Here is a 13,290-nt window from a genome sequence, read left to right on the forward strand (position 1 = left end):
TTTTTAGTAGAGACGGGGTTTCACCGTGTTAGCCAGGATGGTCTCGATCTCCTGACCTCGTGATCCACCCGTCTCGGCCTCCCAATGTGCTGGGATTACAGGCTAGAGCCACCACTCCCGGCCTTGGAGAATCATTTGAACCCGGGAGGTGGAGGTTGCAGTGAGCCGAGACCGTGCCACTGCCACTCCAGCCTGGGTGACAGAGTGAGACTACATCTTAAAAAAAAAACAAAAACAGAGATGGGACTTGGAAGCAGAGGACATGCAGTGCAGACACAGGACAGACTGGGGCATGCAGAACAGGAGACCCTGGGACTCAGACATGGGACACCACGGCAGGGATACAAGCCTCAGGACAGCACATGGAGAAACACAAAACATGAGACATAGAAGCACAGAGACAGAGAAAATGGAGGTGCAAGGCAAGGGACATTGGACATATGGCAGAGATCAGGGCAAGGGACATGGGGACTCAGGGACTTGTGACATCGGACAGAGGCTCGAAAAGTCATGGCTGTGGGACACAGGATGGGCACTTGGAGATACGCAGACATGGGAGACACGGGACACAGTGACTGGGGAGCTGGAACACGGGGCCCATGGCCACGGAGGACACAAACCATGACATACAAGGTCTGCAGCACATGCAGGGATGGGGATGTGAAGATGCAGGGACAAGGGGGCCCAGGGGACACAAAGGTGGCAGCAGATTATGGAAAACCCAGGATGTGAAACTGGAGACACGGGGAATACAGGCCATGGGGACAGGAGGAGACATGGGACAGTGGACATGGGGAATGCAAGGCTTAGGGACACAGGAGAAGGGAATGTGTCAGACCAAGGCACACAGCGATATGGGGCACAAGTCACAGATATGGGGACACGGAAGATTGAGGATTCAGGGCCAGAGGATATGAAATATACACAGGAACACAAGACACTGAGAAGACAGGGCAGGCCGAGTGTGGGGTATGAGGGACGTAGGAAGGGGGCTAAAGGCTACAGGGAATGGTGCATGAGCTTCCTAGTAGGCGGGGAAAAGCATGGGGAAAACCAAGAACACCAGAGCCCCAGGGAGCAGGCGGGTGGCCTCAGGTAGGCAGCTTCCAGCCCCTCTGAATAACCCCAGCCCTGTCCCTGTCCCCAGCTGTACCTGGCAATCGCTCTCATTGCTGTGGTTGTCGTCACCGGCTGCTTTGGCTACTACCAGGAATTCAAGAGCACCAATATCATCGCCAGCTTTAAGAACCTTGTGCCACAGGTGGGTTCCCCAGCACCCAGCCACTCCAGATCCCAGAGACTCCAGACTGCTCGGGTAGCCTCCTCCCATCAGGCTCAACCTGCCCCTCATCCGTGGCTTCCATCTTTCCCCATGGGTCCCAGTTCTCTCCATCCTCTACCTCCCCATGTGCAGCAGCTCCCACCCCCTCAAAGTCCACCTCAACTTTGGCATCCCTGCCCTACAGCAAGCCACTGTCATCCGCGATGGAGACAAGTTCCAGATCAACGCTGACCAGCTGGTGGTGGGCGACCTGGTGGAGATGAAAGGCGGGGACAGAGTGCCCGCCGACATCCGCATCCTGGCGGCCCAGGGCTGCAAGGTGGACAACTCCTCACTGACGGGGGAGTCCGAGCCGCAGACCCGCTCACCCGAGTGCACGCACGAGAGCCCCTTGGAGACCCGCAACATCGCCTTCTTCTCCACCATGTGCCTTGAGGGTCTGTCTATTGGGCCTGCCTGCCTAGTAACTGCTGCCTCCACCAGTCCCTCTCCTGCTACCTTCTAGGACAGGGGGCTTCTGCCTCCCTGTCTTTCCCCCGCATAACTGCCACCTCCCCAGGGCACACTGCTTCTCTGTCTCCCACTGTCGCTCCCTTCTCCCCAGGTCACATCCTCCACTGGTGGTGACTGACTGTCCGTCAGCTCACACGGCAGTGCACACCCCACTGCTGCCCCCTATGCCTCAGTCACTCCTTGGCCCCCCTGCAGGCACCGCGCAGGGCCTGGTGGTGAACACAGGCGACCGCACCATCATTGGGCGTATCGCGTCGCTGGCGTCGGGGGTGGAAAACGAGAAGACGCCCATCGCTATCGAGATAGAGCATTTTGTGGACATCATCGCGGGCCTGGCCATTCTCTTCGGTGCTACGTTTTTTATCGTGGCCATGTGCATTGGCTACACCTTCCTGCGGGCCATGGTCTTCTTCATGGCCATCGTGGTGGCCTATGTGCCTGAGGGGCTGCTGGCCACTGTCACAGTGAGTGCGGGCAGGCGGGAATGCAGGGAGCTGAGGGGCCTACCCAACCATCTGTTCTTTCCTCCACACTTCCCCCATCACCTCCCTGCCTGTCCATCTGTTCACTCAGCTCCCATCCACTCTCCCACCTTCCCATCATCCACTCATTCAGTGAGTGCATCCCGATTCAAGCCTGCCACACATTGAGGGCACAGAGACGATGAGGCCAGGTCCTTAACTGGAAGAGGCTGAGGTCCTGTGCAGGCAGCCAGCATATCACAGGGCTTTCCACAGTCAGCACCCAGCCCCAGACCAGCCCCCAGGAAGGTTCGGGGAAGGTTCCTCTTCTCATTTTGATTGTGTGAAGAGAATTTTCAGAACCTCAGCTGGGACAGCTCAGAGAGGGGCCTGGCTACTGTATCTGGGCAGACTGGGGAAGGAGTCCCAAACAAAGCACAGGCTCAACAAAAGCTGGGGCCAAGAAACAAACACCTGGTTTTTGCAGAAGCACGTTTCACACGCAGCCCCGCGGCTGGGGTAAAGCCTTCCAGGTTCTGTGAGGCGGGGAGGAGGACTGGAAGCAAAGGTGGATCCCCAGCCTGTGGTGCTCACCCCTCCCCCAGGTCTGCCTGTCCCTGACAGCCAAACGCCTGGCCAGTAAGAACTGCGTGGTCAAGAACCTGGAGGCGGTGGAGACATTGGGCTCCACCTCAGTGATCTGCTCAGACAAGACAGGGACTCTCACTCAGAACCGCATGACTGTGTCCCATCTGTGGTTTGACAACCACATCCACACAGCTGACACCACAGAAGACCAGTCAGGTGTGGGGCAGGGAGGGCACAGGCGCCAGGGCAGGATCTGGTGGATGGTGGAGACCTGAAGGGGGCTAGGGAGGTAGTGAGGGCTTTGTACGAAGGCAGGGCGGCTCGGCTCCAGGTCTCAAAGGAGACTCGCTACTGGGTCTAGAGGGAAGGGTCATCCTGGGGTTGGGTCCCTCAGGGTTGGGTGGAACCCAATCCCACCCAGGTCTGGGGAGGGGGCCCGCGACATGAGCCTAGGAGGAGGGGGCTCTGTTCTGGTCCGCGAGAGCCGCCATGCGGGACCCAGCCTGGACGCCTGGTCTGCAGGGCAGACGTTTGACCAGTCCTCGGAGACGTGGCGGGCGCTGTGCCGGGTGCTCACCCTGTGCAACCGCGCTGCCTTCAAGTCCGGCCAGGATGCAGTGCCCGTGCCCAAGGTGAGAGCCAGGGGGCCTCCAGGGAATCCCGGGAGGCAAGTGTAGCCGGCTCCGCCCCTGACACCGGTCCCGCTTCCAGCGCATAGTGATCGGAGACGCGTCGGAGACGGCGCTGCTCAAGTTCTCGGAGCTGACGCTGGGCAACGCCATGGGCTACCGCGACCGCTTCCCAAAAGTCTGCGAGATCCCCTTCAACTCCACCAACAAGTTCCAGGTGCGCAGCCGGCCCCGCCCACGGCCTGGTCCCGCATCTCGGGCCCCACCCCAGGCCACACCCACATCAGGCGGGCCACGCGGGGCTTCGCTCCCAGTTTCCTCTCTCCGCAGCCAAACCCCACCCCATCTCCCGCTCTGCCTATGGCCCCGCCCACCAGAGGCAAGGTCCCGCTCACCACCCAGCCCCGCCCACAGTTTCTCCTCGGCGGGACTCTCCATGAGGAGCGCCTCGCTCTCTAAATCCCGCCCCCAGCCCGCAACTCCGCACCTTCTGTTCATTCCCTGCGCCCAGGACCCCTAATATGCGCCTAGCCCCGTCTTAAAGCTCACCTTCTACCAAGGACCTCTCTACACAAGGCCCCCATCTTCCACCTTCACCCTTCCCCGCAGCTCTCAGGCCCCGCACCAAGCTCTCGGCCCCGCCCCTCTCCTCAGCCCCGCCCTGTTCCTCCGCCCATATCCCCGCCCCTCCCCGCCCACAGCTGTCCATCCATACGCTGGAGGACCCGCGGGACCCGCGACACTTGCTGGTGATGAAGGGCGCCCCCGAGCGCGTGCTGGAGCGCTGCAGCTCCATCCTTATCAAGGGCCAGGAACTGCCGCTGGACGAGCAGTGGCGCGAGGCCTTCCAGACCGCCTACCTCAGCCTGGGAGGCCTGGGCGAACGCGTGCTCGGTGAGATCCCTGGGCAGGGGAGGAGACTCTAGGTGGGAGGAGGAGCTAGCACAGACCCTGCCCACCCCGCCAGGCCCAGCCCTGACCGTCCGCATCCCTGGCTGCTGGCTGATCTGTCCCAGTCCACAGCCTCACCCTTGACTTTCCTTGTACCAGTCCTGACCCCTGTCTGTCCTCACTTTCTACCTTGACCCCAGGCCTCACCTGGACTTTTCATCCTTATCCTGACCTCTGACCTCTCCCAATTTTTGTCCTGACGCCTTAAACTTCCCTGCCTCTACCCTAGAAAACAGATCTGTGGTCCAATTCTGGGCCTTTTACTTGCTGTGTGACCTCTGGCAAGAAATGTCCCCTCTCTGAGCCTCAGTTTCCTCATCTGTAAGATGAGAATGGGCCTCAAGGGTGGTTGTGAGGGTAGATTCAGATAATGTGAGTGAAGGGGTTAGCACAGGGTCAGGCATCCATAGATGTTTGGTGCAAGGGGCCTGGTTATTTTACTCATTTCCTGGCCCTGCTAAGGAAGGGTCTGCCCAGGGCTCCTCCCTGACTTCCCTGTTTCCGGCCAGGCTTTTGCCAGCTCTACCTGAATGAGAAGGACTACCCGCCCGGCTATGCCTTCGATGTGGAGGACATGAACTTTCCATCTAGCGGCCTCTGCTTTGCGGGACTTGTATCCATGATTGACCCACCCCGGGCCACCGTCCCTGATGCTGTGCTCAAGTGTCGCACGGCAGGCATCCGGGTATGCCACTGTGGGGAGGAACAAGTGGGGTGAGGACAGAAGATGGCAGCAGGATTTGGGTTGAAGAACCCCATGACAAACCCACCTGAAACTGGCTTGAGCAAAAATGCATTGGTTTATGATACTGAAAAATTCTGGGGAATTAAGCTTCAGGTATAGCTGGATCCAGGAGCTCAGGGTCATTAGGAATTTTCCTTTCTCCATGTCTCAGCTCTGCTCTTCGCTCTGCTGGCTTTATTTGCAAGCACTCCCTCCACTTGGGGACACACACACCCCTGCTCAAGCAGCTCGAACTTAACTCCCACCTGTTTAGCCACCCCATAAAAAGAGAGTGCCTCTTTTTCAGTAGCACTAGATTGGGTCACTCATTCATCCCTGAGCCAGTCACTGTGGCTGGGGGATGGAAGACCTTGATTGGCCAGATCTGGGCTTTCTTGCCCAGTCTTAGCCAGGGACTTCACTGCAACCGATGGTCTAGGGGAGAGGAGTGGTTCCCCAAACACAAAACAAGGGTGGGAAACCCAAGGCCAGGCAGGCAGTGCCCAAGCCCTTCCCATGTCTCTAAGGCCCTGTTAGATCAGGGCCTTGTTACCTTTCTAAGCTCGTTCCTTAGCCCTCTTTGCTTGTTCACTCCTCTGCGGTTATGCTGTCCTCCCTGCTGTTCCTCCGACAGTTTGGGCCTGTCCTCACCTCAGGGCCTTTGCACCTGCTGTTCCCTCTCCCGGGAGCACTCTTCCCCCAGCTTTCCATGTGGCCAACTCTCTCGCCTCTTACAGGTCTCTGCTCAGATGTCACCTTCTCAATAAGCCCTTCCCTGGGTACACTTAAAATCGAGTCACCATTTTCTCCACCAAGCTTAATATGTTTTTCCCACCTTGTAACATACTATATAATTCATTTCTTTATTTTCTGTCACCCGCACTAGAATGTCAGCTCCTCAAGGACGGGGATTTTTGTCTCTTTTGTCTCTGCTATATCCCAGACATGTAGCAGGTGGTCACGCTTGGTCAAGTAAATGAACACGTGTATCAGCAGATGTCTCCCAGGGAGGACGGGGGATTGGGCTGATCTGAAGGGGTCAGGGATCCGCTGGTTCCACCTACAGGTGATCATGGTGACGGGTGACCACCCTATCACCGCCAAGGCCATTGCAGCCAGTGTGGGCATCATCTCGGAAGGCAGTGAGACGGTGGAGGACATCGCTGCCCGCCTCCGTGTGCCCGTGGACCAGGTTAATCGCAAGTAAGCCCCCCCTAGACCTCTCGGGGTTCTCCCCACATCTGGCACAGACTAAGGTCCCGGTGAGGTCTTCCCATCTCCTCCCCAGGGACGCCCGTGCCTGTGTGATCAATGGCATGCAGCTGAAGGACATGGACCCATCGGAGCTGGTCGAAGCCCTGCGCACCCACCCCGAGATGGTGTTTGCGCGCACCAGCCCCCAGCAGAAGCTGGTGATCGTGGAGAGCTGCCAGCGGCTGGTGAGCCCTGCTGATGAGGGCGGGCAGGCGGGCAGGCGGGCAGAGGGGCGGGGCTGGTCCTGGGCCGGCCTCTCACTGACCACCCGCCCACCCGCCTGCACCTGCTGCCTGCAGGGTGCGATCGTGGCCGTCACAGGGGATGGTGTGAATGACTCCCCAGCTCTGAAGAAGGCAGACATCGGAGTAGCCATGGGCATCGCTGGCTCGGATGCTGCCAAAAATGCAGCTGACATGATCCTGCTGGATGACAACTTTGCCTCCATTGTGACAGGCGTGGAGCAGGGTCCGGGCCAGGCCAGGGAGGGGGTAGGCGGTGTGGGCACAGGAGGGAGAGGGCTGTGAGGAGGCTGAGGTGCCTGCCCGACCCCACAGGTCGACTGATCTTTGACAACCTGAAGAAGTCTATTGCCTACACGTTGACCAAGAACATCCCAGAGCTGACGCCCTACCTCATCTACATCACCGTCAGCGTGCCCCTGCCCCTCGGGTGCATCACTATCCTCTTCATCGAACTCTGCACTGACATTGTGAGTCCATAGCCCAGGGTACCCATCCACAGGGTGCCCAGAGACACTTGCCCACAGATGGACAGGAGGGACAGAGACCACCACAGACACTCTTGGGCACAGAGTGACAGACAAGACCTGTGTGTGCAATGACAGCCAGTGCAAGACACACGGGTGGCAGGCAGGTGGACAGACCTAAATGGACAGACCTACAGCCATGCACACACAGGCGGACACTCAGGTAGGCCCGGGCCGACATGCACACACGGGGACTCAGATACAGATACTCAGACAGAGATGGAAACAGAACAGGTATCTAGCCTAACCTGAATCACAGACACGTGCCCCTAAACAGACATGGACAAATAAACGCCCTCAGAGAGACCCCATGGCAGACAGACGGAAAAGAGCCACAGATACAGTCATGAATGCAGACAGAGGTATGGCTGGGTTGACAGGTATTTATTCGGTAACATTTACATAGTGCTTTTTCTGGGCCAGACACACAATCATTTCCTTAATATTGTACTCCTAACCATGCTATGAGATGGGTTTTGTTACTATCACCCCTACTTTACTGATGAGCTCATCGAGGCATAGACAGGTAGAGTGGCTTTTCCTAGGTCACTGGGCAAATAAGTGGCCTGGCTGTGCCTTGAGTCCGGGCAGTCACAGGTCCCACAGCCTGTGGTCGTGGTCAGTATGCTCTGCTGCCACTCTAGGCACAAGCGGATAAGGGGGCACGGTGACACCAAGAGACTGAAGATACACAGAGATAGGGAGTAACGCAGAAACGCACAAAAGCAGACATACAGTCACAAGAGAATTACACCGGAGACAGGGACGGAGAAACAGAGTGAGGAACAGAAAAAGAGAGAGAGGGAGACAGAGGGAGAAGATAAAAGCAGATGTTCTTATGAAGATGGACACCAGGATGCCAACACCCAGGGGTCAGTGGGGCCCAGGCTGTCCAGGCTGGTGTGGCTGTGCCGTCCCTGCAGGTCCTGCCTGCTAACCTCAGTCCTGTTCCTGCCCACAAGTGGGGGAAGGGGGACCCGCAGTGGAGGGGACAGGGGCCAAGCCAAACCCTCAGTCCCAGTTCCTTCCACTCCTGGCCAGTTCCCATCTGTGTCCCTGGCGTATGAAAAAGCCGAGAGCGACATCATGCACCTGCGTCCACGCAACCCAAAGCGCGACAGATTGGTCAACGAGCCTCTGGCCGCCTACTCCTACTTCCAGATTGGTGGGTGCCCATGGGCCAGGGAGCCTGGAGGTGGGGGGCTCTGCGCTGGGCTGCTCGCCTGCCCCAGGCTCTGCGTTGGGCTCTGGCTGGTTCTGGACCTCGGTGTCTGCATTTGGTCCTGGGTCTCCATTGTCCTCCGTGTCCCTCTCTGTGACGATCTCTCTGATTCCACTGTGTCCCTGCTCTGTCTCTGACCTTGCTCTCCATGACCCTGTCATTGCCTATTTCTGTCTTTTTGGGTCCTGGATGTGTCTTTTTCTCTCTGTCCCTGCTTCTGTCTCTCTCTGCCTCTGTGTCTCTTTCTGTTTTTGCATCCCTGTCTCTGTGTCCTTGACCTTCTTTGTGTATCTGTGTCCCTATCTCTTCATGTCCTTGTCTCTCTTCCTGTGTCCGTCTCTGTGTGTCCTTGACCTTTGTGTATCTGTGTCCCTGTCTCTCCATGTCCCTCTCTTCCCATGTCCCTGTCTCTGTGTCCATCTCTGTCTCCCTGTGTCCCCTTGCCTCTCTCCAGGTGCCATTCAGTCCTTTGCTGGCTTCACTGACTACTTCACGGCCATGGCCCAGGAGGGCTGGTTCCCACTGCTGTGCGTGGGGCTGCGGGCGCAGTGGGAGGACCACCACCTACAAGATCTGCAGGACAGCTACGGCCAGGAGTGGGTGAGCCTCGCCCCACCCCCTCCCATCCCTGGGCTCCCTCCTTCCCAGGGCCACTTGCCTTATGTGCAGCCCACTTGTTCCTCCACATGTGACTGAGTTCAGCCACAGTATCCCGGACGCCCAGACTCCCTGCCAGTTCTGGAGGCCAGGACCTTTCCCACCATCTCCAGCTGCAAACTCCTGTTTCTGATGATGGCAACTGCAGATGGGTGTCTCTGCCCTGACACTAATGCATCATCTCAGATGTGGAACCAGGCCTCTAATCTGCTATTTTCCCTACAGCATCACTCCCACAGGGTATTTGCACATGTGGCCCATTTTAATGAAGGTGTGGAGCACAGCGAGGCTAGATTTGGCCAGCAGATGTGTTTAGTTCACCTGTAGAGATCCATACAGATGAGGATATTTCCCTTAAACATTTTCTGTCATGGTTAAGATAGACATTGAAGCCAGACCACTTGGACTCATGGTCTGGTACTGCTCCTCACAAGCTGTGTAACCCTGGGCAGGTTGCTTTGCCTCGCTGTGCCTGTTTTTTCACCTGCAAAGTGGAGAGAATACCAAAGTCTACCGCAGTGGTTTTCAGTTTGTTCCCAGACCAGCAGCATCAGCATCACCTGGGAACTTGTTTGAAACGCAAATTCTCAGGCTCTGTCCCAGCCCTCTGGGAGCCCTTGCTGGGATTCTCATGCATGTTCAAGTTCCAGCACCACTTATCTACCTCCTAGGGTTACCCAGAGGATTAAATGAGCTAATGAACGTGCAACACTGGAGCAGTCGGGGATCCCCATAGTTAGCTGGTATTAGAAGGAGCTGTGTTGCCAGGCATGGTGGCGCATGCTTGTAATTCCAGCTACTTGGGATGCTAAGGCAGGAGAATCTCCTGAACCTGGGATTTGGAGGTTGCAGTGAGCTAAGATCGCACCAGTGCACTCCAGCCTGGGTGATACAGCGAGACTCCATCTCAGAAAAAAAAAAGAAGTAGCTGTGTTGAAGAAATGGGCTGCATAGTGGCTGCCCCTTTTAAATGGGGCACGTGCCCTCTGTTCCCCAAAGGCCTGCGGTGCCTGCTTCACCTATGTTTGCCATCCGCCTGGCCCCTGGAGTCACTGGACTTTGCAAATCCCATCTGAGGATTTCAATTCCCCTTTCCCAGGCCCTTTCTTTTGGGTGCCTCCCCACTTCCACTATGAAAGTGGTCAGCCCAGCCTACAGTTTTCCCGGGCACTGTCATCCAAGCTCTGCTAGGCTGAGGTTTCTAGGCCCCAGTCTAGGGTCCTGCACACCTGACAGACTCTGCCTCTTGCCTTCCCCCCACCTCCCACCCTCTGATGCAAGGCAGAGACAGCATTTAGGGGTTCACGGCCCTGGGACCCTATGCCCGGTGGGCTGCAGAGGCTCTCCACCGGGACTCAGGCTGGACTCAGGCTGTTTCCGTTTGCCCCTGGCCTGCAGACATTCGGGCAGCGCCTGTACCAGCAGTACACCTGCTATACCGTGTTCTTCATCAGCATCGAGGTGTGCCAGATCGCCGACGTCCTCATCCGCAAGACACGCCGCCTCTCTGCCTTCCAGCAAGGCTTCTTCAGGTGTCCCTGGCGGGCCCCATTCCTGCCCTCCAACCCCTGGTCCCAACTCCCATCAGATCCTGACTGTGGTTTAGAACAGCTGGCAAATGCTAGCGGGTGCCGGTGCCAGACGCTGACATGCCAAAAAACTTATTCTAACTGACCAACAGCTCCCCCGAACGGCCCCCTCATTTCACTAAAGGGGTGGTGCCGAGAGGCCCGGGCCACTCCAGTGTTCAGTGTGTAGAACACCTCCCTGCTGCTGCTGACATCTGACCTACTTTGACCCACAGTATCCTGATTGGCATCACGTCCCCAATTCCTAATGGCCTGTCCTATCCTGCCCACCCCCAGGAATAAGATCCTGGTGATCGCCATCGTGTTCCAGGTCTGCATCGGCTGCTTCCTGTGCTACTGCCCCGGCATGCCCAACATCTTCAACTTCATGCCCATTCGGTGAGAGGCTGTGAGGGGCCAGGAGAGGGAGGGGGCTGTGGGGCACAGGCCTGGGATGGCCTTCACCTTGCCATGTGCCTTCAGGTTCCAGTGGTGGCTGGTCCCCCTGCCCTACGGCATCCTCATCTTCGTCTATGATGAGATCCGGAAGCTTGGAGTTCGCTGTTGCCCAGGGAGTGAGTGTGGAGACTGAGGGCCTGGGGGCAGGGGACTGAAACGTTTTCGAGCAGCTGCACCCACCTCTGATCCTCAACACTTGGCCTCCAAGCCCTTGACCCTCCATAGCAACCAGCACCAATCTCTGACCTCTCAGCCCCTGGCCCTGCCTAAGTGGCACACCCAGCACTGAGTCTCCTTTCTCCCTCTCTCTCCCAGGCTGGTGGGACCAGGAACTCTACTATTAGAGGGACAGCTGCCTTCAAGCATCCCTGCAACCGCCACAGCAGGTGGGGGCGGGGCTTGTGGGAGCCTCTGGACAGCCAGCAAGTCATCTGAGCAACCAAGAGTCCCAGCCCCACCAGAATCTGCTTCTGCAGCCCACGGCACCCCACATTTGGAGGGACCTGCCCACTCCCCTCCCCCATCCCCAAGTTTGCACCTCCCGGAGCAGCAGCACCTGGGCAGTCCTCTGAGCTGGCCTTGGGAAAGCCCCTACCTGCGGTGGCGGTGGGGCTCTGACAGGGAGTACAGCTGGCCGCTCCTGCAGGGTGTTTCTGTCCTCAGGACTCCAGTCCAGGCAGGAGGGCTGCCCGGGGGCCCTTCGGTAAAGACATGCTTGTGTCCTGGGCGATGGTAATAAAACCAGCTCACGCTGACTGTGCTGTATCCGGTGCCAGGCACTGTCCTCAGCGTCTCTCATTAGTACTTGTGATCTTCCACAGTCCTACACATGGGGGCTGTTTATTCAGGGCTATACCTTCAGTGCCTAGGACACAGCCTGGCACACAGTAGGTGCTCAATAAACCTGCCTTGGGGAAATGATTCCTATTTCTTTGCCCAGGGTCATGGCATCTAAAGGCAAGCTGGGCCGTGACCACAGGCACCCCCCATCACCTCTGGGCTTTCTCTGTTCTCAGCACCCTTCTCCCTCCTGGGGGCTCCCAGACACAAGGGGGCCCAAGTCATTTCCACATCAAGCATCCCCCACCCCCCACCAGTGTCTCCTCTCTGAGCCTACCTGCTTACTCCTCTGTCCCAGAAATGGCCAGTTCCTGAACAACTCCTGGAGGTCCCCTCCTCACACCCCTCACCTGAAAGGTTAACCCCATCCCCCCACCTCCCACCTCTGCTGCTCCTTTCCTAGCCCCTCTGTTCACTTCTCTTCCTCTTTCTTATGTAGCTTTCTCTGGCTAGGTCCTGGGCTTCTCCTTCCTTATGACCACAGCCCCCCAGACCCGCGTGGCTTCAGTTGTTTCTGCCTTGAGGTCCACATCTGTCCCCAGCTTCCCCCAGTGTCGGAGGTGACCTACACTGGCCTCTTCATCATCCTCCATACCCCCATACCTGTACCCATGCACTGACCCAATCTGATAGTCCCACTGTCTCATCAGTGTGGTCCCTTCTCCCTTGGAAACGTGGTAAACCCTCGGGCTTACAGGCCCCAAACTCCAGTTATCCTGGAACTCTTTGCTCCTCCCTTACCTGTTACCACCCCACGGCGCCCCCTGCCGGTAAATAAGTACACACAGCCCACTGATCACCAACACCTCCGCTTGGCTTCCAGTCGCTACCCTAACCCCACCAGCCCCGCTCTCGTCCAGCCCTGGCCTCCTGGCCTCAGCCTTCCCACTCCAGACAACAGCCATGCAGAGCTTCCTAAAGCCAAATCTGACCCTGTCCTTCCTCTGCCTAGAGCTCTCCATGGTTCCCAAAGCCTTCTGTGATCTGACCCCTGCCAGCTTCTGTAGTCTCACAAGCCTCCTTGAACTCATTCCAACCAGTTATGTTCCCTTGGGAAAAACAGGCCCCCTCTCTGACCTCAAGACCATTACCTCTGCCTTGCCCCAGTCACTCATTCTTTAGGTCTCAGTTCACATGTCCTCTGCTCAGGGGAGCCCGCACTGCTTCCACGGCAGGCCAGGCAGCTCCTCTGGATCCCCACAACCCAGTGTTTTCCCATCATAACCCTGATCACCTGCAGCCTGGCTCCCCACAGTCCAACCGCCCAGGCTTCACCGTCTTCTGCCAACTCAGCCCTAACCACTCCAGTCTCTCTCCCTGAACCCCATGTAAGCTGGGATTATTCCAGCTGGTAATTTCTGCAACCTACACTT

General features: G+C 57.6%; 1 protein-coding gene across 1 annotated transcript in view; it reads left to right on the forward strand.

The window, feature by feature from the left end:
* Positions 1–11,842, forward strand: part of ATP4A (ATPase, H+/K+ exchanging, alpha polypeptide) — a 13,613-nt gene extending 1,771 nt beyond the window's left edge. The window contains exons 5-22 of the mRNA XM_011982240.1: positions 1,148–1,261; positions 1,467–1,719; positions 1,991–2,259; positions 2,862–3,060; positions 3,367–3,476; positions 3,556–3,690; positions 4,175–4,367; positions 4,934–5,109; positions 6,215–6,351; positions 6,437–6,587; positions 6,702–6,870; positions 6,960–7,114; positions 8,213–8,336; positions 8,848–8,993; positions 10,449–10,582; positions 10,916–11,017; positions 11,102–11,193; positions 11,393–11,842. Of these exons, the coding sequence (XP_011837630.1) occupies positions 1,148–1,261; positions 1,467–1,719; positions 1,991–2,259; positions 2,862–3,060; positions 3,367–3,476; positions 3,556–3,690; positions 4,175–4,367; positions 4,934–5,109; positions 6,215–6,351; positions 6,437–6,587; positions 6,702–6,870; positions 6,960–7,114; positions 8,213–8,336; positions 8,848–8,993; positions 10,449–10,582; positions 10,916–11,017; positions 11,102–11,193; positions 11,393–11,421 (2,688 nt within the window). The 3' untranslated portion in view covers positions 11,422–11,842. The remainder of the gene's footprint in view (positions 1–1,147; positions 1,262–1,466; positions 1,720–1,990; positions 2,260–2,861; positions 3,061–3,366; positions 3,477–3,555; positions 3,691–4,174; positions 4,368–4,933; positions 5,110–6,214; positions 6,352–6,436; positions 6,588–6,701; positions 6,871–6,959; positions 7,115–8,212; positions 8,337–8,847; positions 8,994–10,448; positions 10,583–10,915; positions 11,018–11,101; positions 11,194–11,392) is intronic.
* The last annotated feature ends 1,448 nt before the right edge of the window (positions 11,843–13,290 follow it).

The sequence above is a fragment of the Mandrillus leucophaeus genome, unplaced genomic scaffold, assembly GCF_000951045.1.
Source record: "Mandrillus leucophaeus isolate KB7577 unplaced genomic scaffold, Mleu.le_1.0 Scaffold238, whole genome shotgun sequence".
NCBI lineage: Eukaryota > Metazoa > Chordata > Mammalia > Primates > Cercopithecidae > Mandrillus > Mandrillus leucophaeus.